We start from the raw sequence: 23011 nt of genomic DNA on the forward strand, positions 1-23011 counted from the left end.
CGCAGCCTCAGACGTCCTCAAAACCGAAAACTCAGAGGGCCTAGACCGTGGGTCAAGGGTACTGACCAGGTAAAAGCCGAAGGGATTCCGGTTCAGGTACAAAAGCTCGTACAGACAGCCAAAACGACCACACACTTCCACCCAGATTGAACCCTCGCGAGACAACAGAGCGAGCAGCGAGAGAAGTCCAGTTTCTCGCGAGAAGAGGAGGCGTCGACGGAAACTAGGAAATGGCTCCCTTGGTGACCCGGGCCAGCCGATGGGCGGGGCCAGAATTAAGCCCACCCCTTTCCGGCTTCTTTCCCCGCCTCCTAACCCTGCGGTGTCGGGCCTGCGGTGCGGGCGCCGGGTTCTCCGGGTTCCGCCCCGCTGGTGCAGGGTCTGAAGGAAAGCCTAGGGAACGCGCCTCGGCCGGCTTTGAAGGGGGGGGCGGGGAGGGGCCTGCAGCTGGCGGCCCCGCCCCCTTCTCCGGCTCGCGGGCGGGCGCGTCCGCCGGCCTCCCGCGTCGGCCGGCCCTGGGGCCGCGTCCCCCGGGCAACTCCTCAGCCGCGACCTGAGCGTCTGCCCGCAGGTGTCGGCGCTGAGGCTCGGGGCGCGGCCTGCTTCGGCCCCATGGTGGGCTTCGGGGCGAACCGGCGGGCCGGCCGCCTGCCCTCCCTGGTTCTGGCGGTCCTGCTGGTGGTGATCGCGGTGCTCGCCTTCAATTACTGGAGCATCTCCTCACGCCACGTCCTGCTGCAGGAGGAGGTGGCGGAGCTGCAGGGCCAGGTCCAGCGCACCGAGGTGGCCCGCGGGCGCCTGGAGAAGCGCAATTCGGACCTCCTGCTCTTGGTGGACTCGCACAAGAAACAGATTGACCAGAAGGAGGCCGATTACGGCCGCCTTAGCAGCCGGCTGCAGGCCCGGGAGGGCCTGGGGAAGAGATGCGAAGATGACAAGGTAAGCACGAAGCCGCCTCCGCCAGCCCCCATAGTTGCCTTCAGCTCGGTGGCGGGGGTGTTCGCGCGGCCGTGGCCGCCTCTGCCTTCCAGAGTCGCTGCCTTGGAGGCTCCCCTTGCCGCTCACAGCCATGTTTCTGTCAGACTTTAACTGGTTCGCCACGGCCACGTTTTGCGGTCCCTTCCAGACGAAACTGTAAGTGTTTGGTTCTCAAGGGTGGCCTCTCCGTGGATGCCGCGTTTTCCCCAAGCCGGGCTGCTGAGCTGGCAGTCGTGATGATCTGGCCCGTCTATGTGGCCGGCCGCCTTACGTCTACAGATACACAGGGTTAGAGACTGCCGGATTTGGTGTGGGTACTGTTGCCCTGTCCTTTATTTCATGCGCATTGATCATTATTACTTTCTTTATTTAAAGAATGTGGCTTCCTCTAACCCTTCTACTTATGGCGATCACCATATATTTTTTAAGCAGTCTAACTTCTTGTAAATCTCTACAGGGCTATGTATTAAGCAGTTAAAGAGTAAGAATTACTGCCTTTTTTGTGATAAAAATAGTTTTATAGGTGGGCTGTGGAGACATATATGTATGAGCCACACTTGTGACTTGGACATAGATAATCCAAAATTATGTACTCAGTTTGAATTGTTAGTGAAATTAACCCAAAAGATAGACTCTAAAAATAACATTCTAAGCAACAGAATCTCATGTCATTGTCCTAATTGATCTTGGAAGGAAATAAAAATACAATTTTGTATGGTTAACTTTTAGGGTTAGTGTTGGAAAGCCATACTAAGTTTAAATTGTGAAAGTTTAAAGCTGGACTGTAACTAGACCGATGCTGAGGAGTCTTTGTTCTCACCAGCATATTGGGAACTATGTTATTAACTTATGACCTATGCAATTTTTGTTGATATACCAGACCTGTGAAAATTTCTGGATGGAATAAGTATAATAGATACCTTTCTTTCTGGACCCTCTTTTGGTAATCATCACAGTGTTTTTGTGTGTGTCTGAGTTCCCATTATGAGTTTTTATTTTGTATGCCAGTTATTTATAGTTAATCATTATAAATAAAATCTCCTGAGCTCCCAGTTTCCTTACTGTCACCAGCCTCTGCTTTGTTTCTTATTTCATGAAGGTTGAGGCCCACAGGAGCACTTGAGGTAGGTGCTTTTCAGTAGCCTGCACTTTCACCATAACATAGCTTCTGAGAGGAGCAACAGATCAGCAAACTTATACTACATACTGAACTTTGTAGACTGAAAAGTTCTCTGGGGTGGAATAAACAGATATCCATGAAATTTTGGAGTATTAAAGGAGATCTTCAGACTTGAATGGTTAGGTATTACTATTCAAATTCTCTACAACCTGGAAAGAAAGATAAATCTTTTCTAGTGATTTATATTCTGGATTCCATTTCTTCCATCTACTGGACTGTGATTATCAGTTTCTTTCAGTAGGTTTTCATTTTTACCTTCAACCGCATACAGGTGTTCGCTGTTCTAAAATTTTTTGTATTCTTCCATATACTCCATTCTCCCAATCAACCAATGTCTTTGTTTTTACTTTCACTGATAAACTCTAGTTGTTGGTGGTCTATAAATGTTTCATGCATTTCTTTTTTCATCCCCATCCTAATTTTTTTCATTCTGTATACCATCCTTCTTTTCTCCTCTTTTCTGAAGCACTTGAGGTAAGTGCTATATTATTAACTTATGACCTATGCAATGTGACCTATTTTCTTCAAGGTCACAAATGGCAGTCTTCCTGGTCAAATCAAAAAGCATTTTTATTCTTATTCTGTTCAATTTCTCAATAATTGATTGTCCCTAACATTTTGGGAACTATCTCCTTTCTTGCTTCTTTATCATTGAATTCTGTGGATTTGCTTCCTACCTTCTTCAGTATACTTATTTTTTGCTGATCCCCCCCCCCAACTGTCTAATAATAATAAACTATATTCTTGAGTCTTTGTTTTCCCCTTACAGCAGTTATTTCTCAAGGTCGTGTTAAACAGAATACTCTCCTAGAAATTGTTCATAGATGGTCAGGACAAAAAAGGAAAACCTTCTTTTTGGAGGAAAATGTTAAACAGTGTAAGTAGTATATTCTCCTCTTCAGATTTATAATCCTGCTAGCATATAAAGGCTCTGAGAGATGTGTTAGTAAAGAAGCCTGTTTAGTTTTGTTTAACTTAGTCTCTTTCAGTTAACTTGATCACTGATTACTATTTTCATGGCCAACTTGTTACCATGGTACAGAAGAATGTAGCAAAGCACACTAGTTTGGGAAATGTTGCCCTAGGTATCTAGATGAGCTATAGATGAAATTTGTCTTTTAGAGGTGTTTCCTTTATTCCTGCTACTCCCTCAGGAGCTGAGAAGATAGATTTATCGTGTGTAAATGATCTAAAATCCTTCTGGATGGTGATAATGTTGGAGAAACAAGTAAATTGACAATTAAAAGTATCTTCCTTTTTAAACTAGACTTGTTTTAATGTTTATTCATGTTAGTGTAGTCTCTTTAAAGTAAAGGCTCTGCCTTTCAGGGTTTTTACCTAAAGCACACACTGGTGCTGACCCCTTCAGTAGTCATTTGTACACCCTTGGTTTGGTATATATCCTTCCTGATGACTCAGGGTTGTGTCCTGATTGGTCTGAACTGATTACAGTAATTTCATTATTCCCGGTGCTTAGTTTAGGAAGGGGCTGGCTAATGAGTTGCTAGGGGAAGCTTCCTTGCTCCTTAAAAGAGTCATACTTGCACCTCAGTGAAATTCTTCCCCCAAATCAAAAATCTCCAGTCTAATAATCATAAGAAAGCATCAGACAAACTCACATTCAGGGACATTCTACAAAGTACCTGAGCAGTACTCTTCAAAGAGTCACATTTGAAGAGGCGGTCAGTCTCTTTTGCCAGATGTTGTTGCTTCACCACATGATGCCTGAAATTAGGGTAACCAGAGTGCCAGAAAAGCTAGCTAAGGAATGGCTGAGGCACTGATGTTGGCAGAGTGGAGTGTTACAATAGTATATTGGCGCTTGTCATGTGAAATAAAGGAACATTCCTGGGGCTTCCCTGCTGCTCTGGTGCCTCAGTGGTAGACAGTCTGCCTGCCAATGCGGGAGGCATGGGTTCAGTTCATGACCCGGGAACATCCCACATGCTTCAGAAAAACTGAGCCCGTGCAACCACAACTACTGAGCCTGTCTTCTAGAGCCCAGGAGTTGCAGCTGCTGAGACCATGTGCTGCAGCTGCTGGAACCTCAGGGTGCCCCCAGAGCCTGTCCTCCGCAGCAGGAGAAGCTGCCACAGTGAGCAGCTCAAGCGCCGCAACGGGAAAGTAGCCCCGCTGGCCATTGAAGACCCAGCACAGCCAAAAATAAATAAATAAACGAAGTTTCAAAAATTCCTATTGTGTAAGCCAGTCACGTTGAGAGTTCCTTAGTTACAGCCTAACTAAGGTATCCTGACTATTAAGATTCTCACTGTCACAGTCGTGTCTGAGATGTAGGTTAAATCTTCTCTATCCCCAGGGCAATGTGGGCAGTGGCCTCAAATCTGCATGTGGTTTGAGGGTTCCTCAAGGGACTTTACCTTAAGATCAATAGTGGTGGTTCGATGCCTGACTCAGTCGGTACTTGCTTCACAGTCTTTTGGAGATCAGGATCCTTAGGTGGCATCACCTCCCTGTATACCCTTGCCCACTCCATGGATGTTCCAAGCCAAAACTCCCTTTGCCCTGATGAGATAGCTGCCTTAGGTATGATGTGTGAGTAGGGAGTTTTGGTAAGGCAGCCCTTTTTTAAGTTCAGTTCAGTTCCGTTGTTCAGTCATGTTCGACTTCCTACAACCCCATGCACTGCAGCACGCCAGGCTTCCCTGTGCATCACCAACTCCCAGAGCCTACTGAAACTCATGTCCATTGAATCAGTGATGCCATCCAACCATCTCACCCTCTGTCGTCCCCTTCTCCTGCCTTCAATCTTTCCCAGCATTAAGGTCTTTTCCAGTGAGTCGGTTCTTTGAATCAGGTGGCCAAAGTATTGGAGTTTCAGCTTCAACACGAGTCCTTCCAATGAATATTCAGGACTGATCTCCTTTAGGATTGACTGGTTTGATCTCTTTGCAGTCCAGGGGACTCTCAGGAGTCTTTGCCAACACCGCAATTCAAAAGCACCAATTCTTTGGTGCTCAGCTTTCTTTATAGTCCAGCTCTCACATCCATACATGACTACTGGAAAAACCATAGCTTTGACTAGATGGACCTTTGTTGGCAAAGTAATGTCTCTGCTTTTTAATATGCTATCTAGGTTGGTCATAGCTTTTCTTCCAAGGAGCAAGCGTCTTTTAATTTCATGGCTACAGTCACCATCTGCAGTGATTTTGGAGCTCAAAAAAAATAAAGTTTCTCACTGTTTCCATTATTTCCCCATCTATTTGCCATGAAGTGATGGGACCAGACGCCTTGATCTTAGTTTTGTGAATGTTGAGTTTTAAGCCAACTTTTTCACTCTCCTTTTTCTCTTTCATCAAGAAGCTCTTTAGTTCTTCTTTGTTTTCTACCATAAGGATGGTATCATCTGTGTATCTGAGGTTATTGATTGTTCAAGTTACCCTTTTTTTAAAAAAAAAGTTATACCCCATACCTAGTTTTTCCTGTTATTAAATGGCATATTTGTCATAATTAATCAACCTCTACTGATGCATTAAAAAATCATGGGTTTGGGTCCCATCACTTCATGGCAAATAGATAGGGAAACAGTTGAAACAGTGACAAACTTTATTTTCTTGGGCTCCAAAATCACTGCAGACAGAGACTGCAGCCATGAAATTAAAAGATGCTTGCTCCTTGGAAGAAAAGCTATGAGAAACTTAAATAGCATATTAAAAGGCAGAGGCATTACTTTGCTGACGAAGGTCCATCTAGTCAAAGCTATGGTTTTTCCAGTAGTCATGTATGGATATGAGAGTTGGACCATAAAGAAGGCTGAGCACCAAAGAATTGATGCTTTTGAACTGTGGTGCTAGAGAAGACTCTTGAGAGTCCCTTGGACTGCAAGGAGATCAAACTAGTCCATCCTAAAGGAAATCAATCCTGAATATTTATTGAAGGTACTGATGCTGAGGCAGAAGCTCTAATACTTTGACCACCTAATGCAAGGAGCTGACTCACTGGAAAAGACCCTGATGCTGGGAAAGATTGAAGGCAGGAGGAGAAGGAGATGACAGAGGATGAGATGGTTGGATGGCATTACCTATTCAATGGACACGAGTTTGAGTAAACTCCAGGAGATTCTGAAGGACAGGGGGGCCTGGTGTGCTGCAGGCCATGGGGCCGCAAAGAGTTGGACATGACCAAGTGACTGAACAACCACAATTGATGCATTAATAATAACTGAAGTCCATACTTTGTATTTTCTCAGTTTTTCCCTAATGCCCTTTTTCTGTTCCAGGATCCCATCTAAGGTTCCACATTACATTTAGTTGTCATGTCTCTATAGGCTTCTTGTAGTCGTGACAGTTTTTTCAGGCTTTGTTTATGATCTTGACAGTTTTTGTTTTTTTCCATAATTTTTATTTATTTAGTTATTTTTGGCTGTGCTGGGTCTTCGTTGCTACATGACCTTTTCTCCAGTTGCAGTGAGTGGGGGCTTCTCTCTCACTGCAGGGCTCAGACTTCTCATTGCAGTGGCTTCTCTTATTGTGGAGCCCAGGCTTTAGGGTGTGTGGGCTTCAGTAGCTGCAGCGCGTGGGCTCAGCAGGTATGGTCGCAGGCTCTGGAGCTCAGGCTTAGTTGCTCCGTGGCATGTGGGATCTTCCCGGATCAGGGATCAGACGTATGTCTCCTGCATTGGGAGGCGGATTCTTTACCACTGAGCCAGTAGGGGAAGCCCTGACCTTGGCAGTTTTGAGGATTACCGGTCAGATGTTCTGTAGAATGCCACTCTGTTGGCATTTGTTTGATGCTTTTCTCAGGATTAGACTCAGGTTATGGTTTGGGGGAGGAAGACCGCTAAGGAAAGCGCCCTTCTGCTCGCATCAGAACGTCTCTCAAGGTGACTGACCACTCGGTGCTGACCTTGATCACCTGGCTTGTGTAGTGTTTGTAGGTTTCTTCACTGTAAAGTTGCCGTAAAGGAGAAGAATGCATTGTTTCCTTCCTTTTCCATGCTGTACTCTTTGAAAGGAGGTTGCTATGTACAGCCAGCGCTTAATGACTTGGGAGTTATGTTCTGTCTCCTTCAGGGCAGAGTGTCTACATAAATTACTTGCAATTTTTCTGCATGGACCTTAGTCTCTTCTCCCTTATTTACTATTCAGTTATTTATTTATATCAGTATGAACTCATGGATATTTATTTTATACTTTAATTTATAATCCACTGCTACTCTATTTATGTTGTTGCTCAGATTGTTCCAGCTTTGGCCATTGGGACCTCTTTCAGTTGCTTCTGGGCATAATACCCCATCATTGTCACAAACCCCTTCCTTAGTTTCTGTCACCACAAGATGCTCTGACTTTTCTTGTGTACTTCCTGCCCCAGTCCTAGAATCCTTCTCCACAGAGCCCTAGGTCCTTTTATTAGGAAATGGTATTAGAGACCAAAGTCTAGGTGTGAGGTATACTCATTGCTACTGTCAGACTATCTTTGGAAATCTTGAAATCCCTGCTCCACAGATATCAGCAAGGTGACATTGGATATCTTCCAATTTATTATTCTGTCCTCCCATTTTCAGTTACCTGGGCTGTTAGAACTTTGAACTTTTGAACTTTTTATTCTGTGTTGAGGTATAGCTGTTTAACAATGCTGTGATGGTTTCAGGTAAACAGTGAAGGGACTCAGCCATACGTGTGCGTGTGTCCATTCCTCCTCGTGCCGCCCTCCCATCCAGGCCGCCACAGAGCACTGAGCAGAGTCCCCTGTGCTACAGTGGGTCCTGCTGGCTGTCCATTTAAACACAGCAGTGAGTACATGTCCTTCCCACACTCCCAACTGTCCCTTCCCTCCAGCAATCATAAGAACACAGAAATTCTTTAAGGGCGCCTGAAATTGTCCTTGGAAGTGAGAAACGAGCGCCACTTCTCTGGGATTCCCTGCATATTTACCTTGTGCTTGTTTGTTTTTTTTAAACCTTCCTCCCTAACGGGTTTTCGTCTAGAGGGGTGTGTTAGCTATCTACAACTTCCATACAAAATCCCACAGACTGGCTGGCTAAAAACAGCAGAAGTTTGCGTCCTGACGGCCTGCAGTCTAGCAGTCCAGGGCTGGCGTGCCGGCAGCTTGGTCTCTGCTGGAGCCTCCCCCCTTGGCTGGCAGAGGCCTCCTCCTCGCTGCCCGTCGTCTCACGGCTTCCTTTGTGTCCCTGCGTCTCTGGGGTTCTTCCTCTTCTTAGAAGGGCGCCAGTCATCTTGGATTAGGGTCCCACCCCAGTGGCCTCATTGTAACTCACTCACCTCTTTAAAGACCTTGTTTCCAAATAGGTCACATTCTGAGGTACTGGGTGTTGAGACTTCAGTGTGTGGGTTTGTGGGAACACAGTTCAGCCCATGCCAAGAGGGAATCTGTGACACACACGCTGCCTTTTCTTTCCTCTTTCTGTGAGAAAGACCCTTTCTCCTATTTCCTGGGTGGGGTTATTTCTCCTATCCTTATTTGAATTCTTCCTGCCTGTATCTTGTACCAGTTATGGTGGGCCAAGGCAAGCTCTTGATAAATCAGAGCTGTTTGAATATAGAAAATGTCCTTCCCAAAACTGTTGTTTTGTTACAAATGGATAAAAAAAAAGAATCAGTTTTGAGGTTTGAAGCCGAACAGTAAATGACCGACCTCTTTTCCCTTTACCAACCGTAATCCTCCCTGAGGCAGTGCATACATTTGCTTGAACAAGGAAAGGTCATGTGCCAGAAAGGAGGGTGGGAAACATAATTCCTTTTTTTTTTTTTTTCCAAAAAAATAGCCTCATTGTGTGTGTATGTACACAATGCTCATATACATACCAAATGCATATATGTAAAAACCATGGCACGGAATAAGTGTTCATTACCATGATCTCAGAGCTTCCCTGATAGCTCAGTTGGTAAAGAATCCGCCTGCAATGCCCAGATACCCTGGTTTGATTCCTGGCTGGGAAAGATCTGCTGGAGAAGGGATAGGCTGCCCACTCCAGTATTCTTGGGCTTCCCTTGTGACTCGGCTGGTAAAGAATCCGCCTGCAATGCAGGAGACCTGGGTTCCATCCCTGGGTTGGGAAGATCCCCTGGAGAAGGGAAAGGCTACCCACTCCAGTATCCTGGCCTGGAGAATTCCATAGGCTGAGTCCCTGGGGTGGCAAAGAGTTGGACACGACTGAGCGCCTTTCACTCACCATGATCTCGAGTCCTGACTCAGCCATTTAATATGTGCAGAACCTTGGGCAAGTCACTTAACTTCTCTATGCCTTCGTTCCACATCTGTAAAATGAGGACAATAATAGTTACCTCTCTCATTCTTGTGAAGTTTAAATGAATAAATTCATTTATATGGTTTGAACATACCATATTGTTTAAAAAAAAAAAAAAGAAATGTTTAGTAAGTGTTATGTTAGCTATTATTCCACAACTACTTCCTTATTTCTCACCAGCCTTCTTTCCAGGATGGGATTCCGCCCGTGTTCCTGCCTAAGATCCGGTCCAAGCTCTAGCTGGCCTGCCTTGCCCTTTGGCCTGGCTGTCTGACTCCACCCTTGCCACCTTTCCTGGTCCTTTTCTAAATAGGCGTAGTTGACTCCTCTTATGCCCGTCTAAGCTGACTCCCCAACACCTGGCATTTTTTTTTTGTTTAGTCTCAAAGTGTCCAACTCTTTGCAACCCCATGGACTGTGATCCACCAGGCTCCTCCGTCTATAGGATTTCCCAAAGAAGAATACTGGAGTGGGTTGCCATTTCCTCCTCCACTGATGCCTGCCTCTGTAATTTGAAGAGCAGCCTTCTGCAGTTTTTCTAACACTCTACACATGAATATTCCTGCCTTTGCCTTCCCCATCATAATCTGGCCAAATTCTAGCTGTCATTTAATTGCCACCTCAAATTATTCATAAACCATACAGAGCTCATGCCTCCTTTCTAGACTGCATCCCTTTCCTGCCTTCCTGGTCCCTGTAATGCTCATGCAGCCATTATTGAGACTGAGGTTAGAAATTTTGGTATCATCTTTGATTCCTTGAGCATCTCAGACTCAGTGGTCACCATGCAGAGGAGTTACTTGGTCAAATTGAATTTTTAAAAAAAGTACTCTGGTTGCAGAATAGAGAATTGATTGGAAAGGAAGCAGGAGCTCCCTAACTAGTCTCCTTGCCCCGAACTCTGTTTTATTTCGGTTAGTCCCACACCCTCGAGCAAACCAACTCTCCCTCCTGCCTTACTTCTGGAGTAGTTGCGTGACTCCCTGTGTCAGATCAGAACTCTGCTGTCCAGCCTCCCAGGCCTTCCGAGGAGGGCCTCCGTCGACTTCTGTCCCGCTGTCTCCTGGCCCAGGCTGCTCCCGACGTGTTGCTGTGCCGACCTGTGTCTCCTCGCCTGCCTCCCGTGTCACGTCAGTTCCTGCGTCTGCGCTTCTGCTCCTGTTATTTGGCTGTCAGTCTCTTGCCTCTTTTCTGTGACTCCAGCCTTTTGGTACGTTGGCCATGAAGCCCTCTGACTTCTGACCTGGCGTGTGCTGTTTTTATACACAGTTAACATTTATTGTTTGAACCACTCTAAATTATTTTGTTTTTCATTTTTCACTGATAGCTTCCTAAATGTTAACTTTGTCTTCTCAACAAAATTTTTAAGTTACTTTAGGAAGGACCATATTTAAAATTTTTTCTAATGAGTTCTTGATAGTCATTAGTGCCGATACAAAGTATTACCAGTTATAGGATTAAAGTGGACTCTAATCCAGTTTCTTGTGTCCTTATAAGAAGAGGAAATTTGGATACATAAAGAGACACAGGGAAGAAGGCCACATGGAGATGGAGGCCTTGACTGGAGTGATGCATTTATAAGCCAAGGAATGCCAAGTATCGTCAGCAGCCACAAGAAGCTAAGAAAAGGGCAAGGAAGAATCCTTCTTTAGGGCCTTCAAATAGATAGCACGGTACCATAGACAACTCAGTTTTGGACTTTTGGACTGCAGAACCGTGAGAGAATATTTCTGGTTGTTTTAGTCATTGGGCTTGTGGTTTGTTTCGTTGGTGTTTAGTTGCGAAGGCGTGTCCAGCTTTTTTTTTTCCGACCCCAGGACTGTGGACTGTAGGACTCTAGTCCCCCAGGCTCCTCTGACCTTCTGTTTTCCCAGGCGGGAATACTGGTACTTTGCTATAATGGCTCTCAGAAACTAACACAGGATTCACTAAAAACTCTGGCAGACTTCTGAAGGTTGTTTTATTTTTTTTGTAGAAACTGACAAGCTGATACCGAAATGTATGGAAATGCAAATTACCTAGAATAGCCAAAACAATTTTTAAAAGAACAAAGTAGGAGAACTTATACTCCCTGATTTCAAGGCTTGTTATATAGTAATGTAATACTATATAGATTCAGTAATCAAGACTGTGGAGTTATTGAAAAGAATGGGCATATAAATTACTGGAATGGAATAGAGCGCACAAATATACCCACAGATATATGGTCAATTAATTTTTGGCAAAAGTGCCAAGGCAGTTTAATGAGGAAAGGGAAGTCTTTTCAACAAAAGATATTAAAGCAACTTTATGGTGATGAGGTGGGTGGTGGTGGTATATAACTTGTGCTACTTCACAACATAAACAAATAAAATTAACATGGATCATGGACCTCAATGTAAAAAGTAAAGCTATAAATCTTCTAGACAACAACACAGGAGAAAAAATTTGTGACTTTAGATTTGTGTGGGTTTTTGAGGACACAAAAAGCGTGAACCATTAAAAGAAAAAGAGATAAATTTGACTATCGAAATTAAAAGCTTTGTTCTTCAAAAGGCACTATTTTTTTAAAAAATGAAAGAAAAAGCAAGTCATGGGTTGGAAGACATATTTAGAATAGATGTATCAGATAGAGAATTGAATCAGTGCAGCCCCCTGTACCAGGACCCAGTCCACCTACCAGCAGGCCACCACCAGCCCTGATACCCCCGGGGCCCCAGCCCTGCCGAGCATCAGGCCACCACCAGCCCCGATACCCCTGGAGCCCCAGCCCTGCCGAGCATCAGGCCACCACCAGCTCTGCGACCCCCAGGGCCTACAATCAGAGCTCTGGGAACCCTGCTCAGCCTATCAGCAGGTTATCACTAGCGCCGCAGACCTCTTGGGCCCCAGACTCACCTCCCAGCAGGCCAACACCACCTTCAGCCCCTTGGCTAGCTACCCCGTTGTCCAGCCCCACCCTGTAGTGGGCCAGCGCTAGCCCTAGGGTCCCAGGGCCCTCAGCCTCACCAACTAGGGGCCAGTAGCCTCCACACAAGGAACGGCCCCCAGTAGACCACCACCATGACCCGCGCGGCCTGGACGGGGGGGCTGCCCTCAAGCACGTGTCTCTGAAGACTGGAGGGCAGTGTGCTGCTGGGATGCAGAGGACGTCTCCAAAAGCCTGCTGTTCCAAGGTGGGGAAATGAAACCAACCTACCAGATACTTAGAAATAAAAACAGTAAATTAGGCAAAATGAGGCAACAGGCGAGTATCTTCCAAATGAAGGAGCGAGATAAAATCCCAGAAGAGCTCAGTGAAGTGGAGATGGGCAACCTGCCCAATAGAGGGTTCAAGGTAATGAGTGTAAAGACATTCAGAGAACTCGGGAGAAGATTGAATGAGCAGAGTGAGAAGTTAGAAGTTTTTAACAAAGAGTGAGAAAATATAAAAAAAGAACCAAACAGATGAAGAATAAAATAACTGAAATGAAAAACACACTAGAAGGAATCAACAGTAGATTAGAGGATAGAAAGGAATGGATTGGTGAGTGGGAAGGCAGAGTAGTGGAAATCACTGACGTTTAACAGAAAAAGGAAAACACTTTAAGAGAAACTTAAAGCATCATGAGAAACTAAAATTACTGCATGCCTTGCCTGTGCCAAGAGGAACGCAAAGTTCAGTCAAATGGAATGTTAATTCTCTTACAAGGAAGCCAACTTACAAGGAAGCCAAAATGCGGAAACCTCTGGTCTTTATTCACAAAACACAAAACATAGTTCCTTGCTTAATGAAGTTACAGTTCAAGTATTCCCTGTTGTATCAGGGTACATATACCACATCACCACATTATATGAATTGTTTCTTTCCTCTCTGGAGTGGGTAGAAGGAATCTCCTTGAATATTCTTTTAGGTTTTTCTCTGTTAAAGTTGTAGCCAACATTTTTCAAGAATCAGTTTTATGATCTTCATGGAACCTCCTGAGATTACTCTGACCCTTATCGTGGGAGCAAGAAGAAGCAGAAAAATAAGGAAATAAGAAAGGAAGATGAAAGAAACGCGGGGACATGTGTCTAAGATCTTTGTAGCACAGAGTACATTGTGCAATCGGTATATGTTTGTCAATTAAAATATTAGAGTTTTAATGTAAGATCAGGGACTTCCCTGTTGTTAGGGCTCCTTGCTTCTGCTGAAGGGAACACAGGTCCCATCCCTGGATGGGGAGCTAAGACCCCACAAGCCACGTGGCACGGCAAAAGAAAAAAACTCTTCAAGGTTAACTCTTCCAGTACACCTGGGAAGTAAAGGAACTAGCATTACTAAATGTCAGTCTGTAGTGGACAGGCTTTTATGTATTTCCATTAATTCTTCTCATTTTATGGTTGAAGAAACAGGCTTAGGTGAGAAAATGGCAGAATCCTAAACTCTGATCTGCTTGATTCCATAAATCCTTTCCACGAAAGTGCATTGCCACACATTAGGTACCTATATCTGTATAGTTTTAAAATATATAAAATTATATATAGAGAACAAAATTTATGTAATTATATAAGAACAGTTATCTTGCCAACAGAGCAAATAACTTTTGAGTGTTCACTCTGTGTATTGGTTTCTTAGGGCTGCTGTAACAAAGAACCACAAACTGGATAACTTAAAATAACCGAACTTGATTGTCTCGTGGTTTTGGAGAGTAGATGTCCAAAATTAAGGTTTTGGCAAGACTGTGCTTCCACTGGAGCCTCTAGGGGAAGTTTCTTCTAGCTTCTGATTACCTCAGGTGTTCTTTGGCTTAAGGCAGAATAACTTCAGTCTCTGTAACCATCTTCCATGGCTGTCTTCCCAACATGTTTGTGTATCTCTGTCTTTTCATGTGGAGTTCTCTTCCCTAATTCTGTTTTATTTTCTTACAAGGACTAGTTCTTTTGCATTAATCGAGGATTGCATGTGGGTGCTCTGTGCTGAGTCACTTTGGTTGTTTGTGTTTGACTCTGTGACCCCATGGACTATAGGCCCCCAGGCCCCTCTGTCCATGGGATTCTCCAGGCAAGAGTGCTGGAGTGGGTTGTCTGCCCTCCTCCGGGGATCTTCATGACCCAGGAAATGCACCCATGTTTCTTATGTCTCCCTCGTTAGCAGGCAGGTTCTTTATCATTAGCACCACCTGGGAAGCCCATATTGGATTAAGGCCTACCCTAATTCAGTATGACTTCATCTTAATTTGATTACAGCTGCATTGACACGATTTGCAAGTAAGGTCACAGTCACAGTACTGGGGGTGGCGGCGGTTAGGACTTAAACATGACCTTTTAGGGAATACAGCTCAACCCATAATCGGTCTCTGTAAATCAATTTGGAGTGAACTGAATCTTCACCATATTGATTATTGCAATCCATGAACACGCAGTGTCTCTGTGTTTTAGATCTTCTCTATATTCTTGCAGCACATTTTACATTTTCAAATGTTCAAGACTCACATGTTTTTATCCCCAAGTATTTCATGTATTTGATGCTATAAAAAATGGAATTGGGCTTATTCCATTTTCCACTTCTTTGCGGGTGTATAAATAGTGCTATTAATTTTTGTATATTGATTGTTTCCCTGCTGTAGGACTTATTAGTTCTAGCACTAATGGCATCTAAGAATTCTAAAGTGAAAGTGAAGTTGCTCAGTTGTGTCCGACTGTTTGCGATGCCGTGGACTATAGCCCACCAGGCTCCTTCGTCCATGGGATTTTCCAGGCAAGAATCCTGGAGTGGGTTGCCATTTCCTTCTCCAGGGGATCTTCCCAACCCAGGGATCGAACCCAGGTCTCCCGCATTGCAGGCAGATACTTTAACCTCTGAGCCACCAGGACCCTAAAGAATTCTAAGGATTCTACAAAAAGTCATTAGAACTCAGTAGTTTTTCCGGTAGATTCTTTAAAATTATTTCTGGACAAGGTCATGTCATCTGCAAATAAAGACAGTTTTCCCCCCTTTCCAGTTGGATGCTTTTTATTTTTCTTCCCCATACTGTACTGGCTAGGACCTCCAGTAAAATGTCAAGTAGAAGTAGTGAGATTGAATATCCTTGCAGAGAGAGTATTTAACAAAGTTGAACACGCATTCATGGTAAAAACTCTCAGCAAAATAGCAATAGAAGGAAACTTCCTCATATTCATCAGAGGTCTCTGTCAAAACCCCACAGCTAACCTTATATTTAGTGGCAAAAGACTAAATGCTTTCTCCCACAATGGAAAACATGGAAGGACTTTAAATAGAGGAGTTACTTTAGCAAATTGAGCTTAAAACCTCTGGCTGCAGAATAGAGAATTGATTACAGAGGTAAAAAAGTAGATATAGGAAAAATAAATATAGGTTTTTATTAAAAAAATTTTTTTTTTCAGTAGTACAGTTGGAGGATAATGGAGTCTTTAACTAAACACGTTGTATAATTCTGTGCTTACCAGCCTCAGGAGGCATTTTCATTAGTATTGATGCCTGGGGAGTGGTAATGGGTTTAGGTGTGGAGCCAGGAATGGTAGGTGTTCTGTACTGCAGAAGAGAGTCCCAACAATGAAGGACTGTTCTACTTCAAATACTAGTGGCACCTGGATGGAGAAGCACTGAGTCATTAAGATAGAGAAGTAGAGAGAAATAGAATTAACAAGATTTTGTAATGCATTTGGTGTGTGATTGGGTAGGCAAAGATGAATCCCATGATACTGGTGATAGTGCTATGACCTGAGGTAGGAACCTTAGATTAGAAGTTAGTTTGAGAAGAGTGCAAGTTTAATAAATAAGTCCAGTTTGAGGAATCTGTGAAAGATTTAGTAGGTAGTTGAAAATGCCCTCTTGGAATTGAGTAGAAAGGACAGCCTAGGAAAAGATTTTGGTTGTTGAAGTCATAGGAATGGTCTAGGTTATAGAGTGAGACGATGAACGTGTAAGATGGAGCTTTGCCCCATTTCAGGGTAGAGTAGAGGAGGAGCAGGCCTAAGTGACTGACGTGGCAGAGAGGGAAAGAAAAAGCTGCCTGCCGTGCTGGCGTGCCAGCCAGGGGGAGAGTTTTGAGGAAGAGTCATCAGTGTTAATTGCTGTAACTACCTACTTAGGATTATCTCTCCATAACCTGATTGTGGGCCAGATAGGGCTATATGTTCTGTTCATCTTTGTATTCCCACAGTTCCTGGCATGACATTACTTAATTCCTGAGCAGAGTCCATATTTCTTAATCTGCATATGCTTTAAGTACCTGGTTTATACCTAGTTAATGAGTGTTGAGTGAATAACTATATCTGTACATTTATGCTGGATCTATTTTTTCATGTCTTCCAATTTTATATTGTGAATTTCTTGACTCTGAAAATCATCTAGTCTAAATTTTGTAAACACCTAACATATTTGGTACTATGCCCTACGTGTGGACACTGTGAATATTTGGTGATTGATTCAGCAGTTTGCACTGGCTCTTAAAGCATGCGTATGTATGTGCTGGGCTGCCAGGGGTATTAGCCACATATCTGATTACACTACTTTTCTGGAAGACATAATCGAAATATTCTCATGTAAAGGCAGTCATTATCAACTTATTATCTTTTTGGCTTTATTGAATGTATCTTTTCCTTGAAACATGTAATAGTACGTCTAGATTAGTATTTTGTTTAGTTAGAAATTCAAAAATATTTTCCTGGTTCAATAGCATTCTCATATGAAGAGAAGAAAACCTTAAAATTAGTTAATGGGGACATAATGAAAAAAATTCATTTGTCTTATGTACTGCATATCCTCAGGGACTTGTTTCATAAACTGAAAACTATAAGTAACTTAAATTCACAAAGGGTAAAACTCAGTAAGTTCTCTTCCTGATACAGTGCTTTATGATTTATCAAAGTACATTGTATACATAAGTCACTCATTTGGTAAAGTGGAGTGTTTACCATGTACTAGGTGCTAGGAATAGAAAGGTAAGATTCAATGCTAGTCCTCAAGGAACTTGATCTAATGGCGGAGACACACAGAGAAATGATCCATAATGCATGATTAAATGCCACATTAGAACTGTCTACAAAGAGATTTGAGAGTATAGAGGAACAATTGATTTAACTGCTTCAGGAAGTCAGGAAAGAAAGGACTTGCTGAAGATGAATCCTAATAGATGAAGAGTAGTTCACCAACCAAACTTAGAAAGCAGTGAGGACAGAGGGAACACGCATGAAGCCAGGAAAGCTTGAAAGTAAGTTGACCCCCTAAGGTCAGGCAGTTCCATAGGAGAGTGGAATGCAGGGCACTGTGGGGAAGGAAGGGAATTTGTGCCTGCAGATAAAGCTATTTAGGACCAGACTCTTCATTATTAGTTTTTTTTATTGTGGTAAAATTTACATAACATAAAATTTACTGTTTTAACCATGTTTCAGTTTACAATTTTTTGGCATTGAGTACATTCACAGTGTTGCATGACCATCACCACTATTTCCAGAACTTTTTCACCATCCTAAGGAAAAACTCCTTACTCATTAAACAGTAACTGCCCACCTCTCCCAGACCCTAGTAACCTCTATTCTCCTTTTTTGTCTCTATGAATTTGTCTATTCTAGATTCTTCATATGAGTGGAATAATACTGCATCTGTCCTTTGTGTATGGCTTATTTCACTTACATGTGCTTTCAAGGTTTACCTGTGTTGTAGCATGTATCTGAACTTCATTCCTCTTCAGGACTTAATGCTATTCCATTGTATGTGTATACCACATTCTCCTTATCCATTCTTCTGGCTTGAGTTGTTTCCACCTTTTAACTATTGTGAATAATACTCCTTTGAACACTGGTATATAAGTCTATGTTTGAATCTCTATTTTCTGTTCTTTGGGGTATGTACCTAGAAGTGGAATTGCTGGCTCCATGGTAATTTTATGTTTTAATTTTTTGAGAAAGCGCCAAACTGTGTTCCACAGTGGCTGTGCCATTTTAGACTCCTACCAGCAATGTACAAGGGTTCCAGTTTCTCTGTACCCTTGTAAACACATGTTGTTCATCGCCCTGTTTTTTGAAATGATAGCCCATCCTCATGGTGTCCCATTTGTGGTTTTGATTTGCTTTTCTCTAACAACTAATGATGTTTAATCTCTTTTCATGTGTTTCTTGACCATTTTTACCTTTCGAGAAATCTCTAAGTCCTTTGTTCATGTTTGAAGCGTTTTCTGTTGAGTTGTAGGAGCTCTTTATGTAGTCTAGATAGTAAATCCTTGTCAGATATATGATTTGAAAATATTTCCTCACTCTGTTGATAGTGTCCTTTTTTTTTTTTTGATAGTGTCCTTTGATATACAGAAGTTTTAAACTTTAATAAAGTGTAATTTTATTTATTTTTTCTTTTGTTGCCTGTGCTTCTGTGTCATATTTAAAAAACCGTTACCAAATCAAAGGTCATAAAGATTTTCCCCTATGTTTTCTTCTAAGAGTTTTATAGTTTTAGCCCTTAAATTTAGGTTTTTGATCCATTTGAGTTAATCTTCCTGTATCGTGCAGGGTAAGGGTCCAACGTCATTCTTTGGCTCTGTGAATGTTTTCTAGATCGTTCATTAAAAAGGCTAAATATGATCAGTTGCAAAACTAGTCTCTTATTCCCTGCTGTTTATTACCCTCCACCCGAGAAAGTAACTATGGTATAGTGGGAATACTACTGGTTTAGAAATCAGAAGACCTAGGTTTTAGTTTTAACATTTGATATGAGATCAGAGGAAAATCACTTTTACAATGTTTAGCTTTCTCTATTAAATGGGAAGTGCAAGCCCTATCTGCCTTACAGTTTCATGATAAATATCAAATTAATCAGCCTTTCAGATGTATTATTCTCTATTCTTGCTGCTGTTTAAGTTTTAAGATCGATCCAGAGAAGAGCAGCTAAAATCAAGGGATGAAAGAGAGTTACTAGAGAACCAGGTAAAAAGACCTGGGAATACCCTGAGAGACTATGACTAAAGAATATAAATACATATACCACTTTCATACCATGTTCTGCAAGGTAGTTTTGTGCTTGTGCATATTCTGCTTATAAATGACCCCTTCCTGTAGCTTATGCTGCACTAATACTGTACAGTATCTCTTGCCTTAACTGGAGGGAAAGTAGGAAACTATTTTACAGTTTAGTGAGAAAAGTTTCTTAGCAGGTTTTACTTCCTTAAATGGTGCCCCTCCCACAAACAAAACACATTTTACTCCTCAAATATTGTTATGGTATCTGCTGTGCCTCCAGTTACTTATTATTATAGATTTATTTGCCAGCAGAATGTATGTCTGTAAAAGAATTTTTTTACCTGTGATTTTAAAACCCCACATAATGTAAAATTTATATCTAATAATTTTTTATCAAATTTAATCAAATTTACATCTTAATCATTTTAAACAGTAATGTTAGCTGGTGGCTTAGATGGTAAAGAATCCCTCAGCAATGCAGGAGACCTGGGCTCAACCCCTGGGTTGGGAAGATCCCCTGGAGAAGGGAATGGCTACCCAGTATTCTTGCCTGGGAAATCCTATGAACAAAGAAGCCTGGCAGGTTACAGTCCTTGGAGTTGGACACAACTGAGCGACTTTCACTTCCAATGTTAGCTACATGTTGTGCAACAGATCCCTAGCGCTTTTTCATCTCGTAGACCTGAAGTGCTGTACCTACTGAACAACATTCTCCATTTCCCTTCTTCCCAGCCCATGACTGAAACTGAGGTTTGGTTTTTTTTTTTTTTTTAATTTGAGAAAAAAGTTTAATATAAAAACTCTTGTAGTGGCATAAAATTAAATCATATTTAATTGCACATAGAAAGAATTCCCTTTAACAGAACAAAATTCTATTAAATGGAAACCTTAGAAAGTTGAGGATGTACTCACTCTAGGTGTTGAGAACTAAAGTGAGCTTTCCAATACAGTTATTTCTGGAAAAATCCATGTCAGAGGACCAAGGACTAACTCTGTGATCAAGTTTTTACTTGAAAATAATGAGTGTAACTGAGGTAACTTTCACAGAGTGAGTTGAAACCCTATTGGCCTCCTGCTAAGTGGAAGGATTACTGTTAAGAGTGAATTCCTCTGGCAGCCTGTGCTGGAGACAGCTTAGATGTTTTCCCCTTAAATCCTTTCCTATCAGGTTTTTGCCCCTGCTGTAGCACCCGTGTCCTTTTCAAGGTACCAGTGATTTCAGTGTTGTTAAATCCACTTGTTAATTCATAGTCATCACCTTGCTTACCTATAAACAGCATTTGGTAAGTTGGTTATTCCCTCCTCTTCTTCCTTGAATTAGGCTTTCAGGAAATCAAGCTTTTCTTCTGCATTTTATCCATTCCTTCTCATTCTTTTTTTTTTTTTTCCTTTTTCTCCTCAAAGGAAATGCCCCAAGACTTAGTCCTGGGACGTCTTTCTTATCTATACTAAGTTTCTTGGAGAGCTCCTATTGACACTTACTTAAATACTATCTATATACTATCGATTTAAAGAAGGCTGAGCGCCGAAGAATTGATGCTTTTGAACTCTGGTGTTGGAGAAGACTCTGGAGAGTCCCTTGGACAGCAAGGAGATCAAAATAGTCACTCCTAAAGGAAATCAACCCTGAATATTCATTGGAAGGACTGATGCTGAAGCTCCAATAGTTTGGCCCCCTGATGGAATGAACTGATTGATTGGAAAAGACCCTGATGCTGGAAAAGATTGCAGGCAGGAAGAGACGGGGGTGACAGAGAATGAGATGGTTGAATGACATCACCAAATGAGTCATGAATTTGAGCAAACTCATAGACATAAGTTTGAGCAAACTCCAGGAGATGGTGAAGGACAGGGAAGCCTGGTGCACTGCAGTTCCTGGGGTTGCAAGGAGTTGAACATGACTTGGCAACTAAACAACAACAAACTGTTCTCTTGAATCTAGGCTTGATCTTTCCAGATATCCCTTGATATCATCTTGAACTCCCTAGTCATTTTCTCTTGAATGGCAACTGTGGTTTTGGACTTAACCTGTCCAAAGCCAACCCCCTGGTATTTCCCCAATCCTAGAACGTCTACTCACAGTCATTCCCAAAAAAGTTAATGGTGACTCCTTCCTTTATCAGACCAGAAACTTTGGAGTTGTTCTTGACTCCTCCTTTCTCACCCCTACTTCCAACTTATCAGCAAATTCTGTTGGCTTAGTTTCACAATCCATTTATCCAGAACCCAAACAGTTCTCCTGACCCCCATTACTACCATCTGCTGATATAAATGAACATAGGAAAGAGGAATCTAATCATTATAGATGGTTAAAACTAACTTGACTATGTCAGAGAGACCATTTCTGATAACTGGATAGAGAAAGTGGTACCTACTTTGTAGAAGGCATTAAATTTTCAGTAGCAGAATTTTATATTCTATACACTAGGAACAATAGTATTCTGTTGTTGGAACTTGACTAGTGGAAAACTTGATGGAAAACAAAGTTTTTCCAAAGATGTTTCTCGCTACTGTTAGGAAATAAATAAAATTGGGAAGAGACAAATGCTAGATTAGATATCTTCATTTATTTATGTGGTAATAATGTTGAGCTTGTGTTCCAGTGCAGATATATGAAAATGGTCCCTGTAGGTGGTTGGAATGAACATAGAATAAGTTAAGGGTCAGACCTGAGAAACAGTGCAGAAGAACTGGCAGGACTTGGTGATAATATTTATTTATTTACTTTATTATGTTTGGCCATGCCACACAGCTTATGGAATCTTAGTTCCCCAACCAGGGATCGAACTTGGGCCCATGGCAGTGAAAGCACTGAATCTTAACTAGTGGACCAGCAGGGAATTCCCCGCACTTGGTGGTAGCTTGTACCATGTAGTTACAGGCACTGACGGACTGGTGAACAGGATGAAAAGAGATAAGAGGCAGGAGAACCAAAGGGTGAAGAAGCCCCTGAAAGTAATGGGAAAGTGGAGAAAGGGTGCTAACTTGTGGAGAACTTCTGATTTTTTTTTTTTTTTTTTTTTTTCACATTTCAAGTTTCAGGAATTAGTGAAATGTGCCAATGGAGGTGCCTTATGGGCTTCGTGCGACAGCTACGGAGGAGACTTGCTCTCACCCTTTCCAGGGTGGTCTGCCCTGCTTTCCCTTCCAAATCGGCCGTGCTATAATCACCCCCCTCACTCTCTCCTTCCCTGTCTTGGTCCTTCATCTGCACCCTCGTGTGCTCAGTCGTGTCTGACTCTTTGCAATACTGTGAGCTGCAGCCTCCAAGGTTTCTCTGTCCACGGGATTCTCCAGGCGAGAACACTGGAGTGGGTTGCCATGTCCTCCTCCAGGGGATTTTCCCGACCCAGGGATTGAACTAGTGTCTCTTAGGTCTCCTGCTTTCACAGGCAGGTTCTTTACCACTGGCACTCCCTGGGAAACCCTCGGCACCCTCTGATGTGGATTAAAATTGATATTCAACGTGCCCTTTGTGGGTCGACTGGAGGCATTGCTCTGTGTCTTTGTCATTTTAGGACCCTAGAGGATTGAGCAGCCACCATCTGAAACACTGGTGGCTTTGGTAAAATGAGAGAGTGGTGAATTGTGCTCCCTGTAATTAATTGCTTATGCCTGGAAGCGATTCCTGTCGTTTTACTCACATTTCATTATATGCTTGCAGGCTCAGTCATGTACGACTCTTTGTGACCCTGTGGACTGTAGCCTGCCAGGCT

General features: G+C 42.7%; 1 protein-coding gene across 2 annotated transcripts in view; it reads left to right on the forward strand.

Annotated features, from left to right (window-relative positions):
• Positions 1–324: 324 nt before the first annotated feature.
• The window catches only part of GOLM2 (golgi membrane protein 2), an 85224-nt gene continuing 62537 nt past the window's right edge, over positions 325–23011 (forward strand). Inside the window, exon 1 of one of the 2 annotated variants that reach the window (XM_065941552.1) lies at positions 325–939. In XM_065941552.1, the coding sequence (XP_065797624.1) occupies positions 613–939 (327 nt within the window). In that variant the 5' untranslated portion in view covers positions 325–612. The remainder of the gene's footprint in view (positions 940–23011) is intronic. The other variant, XM_065941553.1, reaches the window with a different exon arrangement.

The sequence above is a fragment of the Muntiacus reevesi genome, chromosome 7 (assembly GCF_963930625.1).
Source record: "Muntiacus reevesi chromosome 7, mMunRee1.1, whole genome shotgun sequence".
NCBI lineage: Eukaryota > Metazoa > Chordata > Mammalia > Artiodactyla > Cervidae > Muntiacus > Muntiacus reevesi.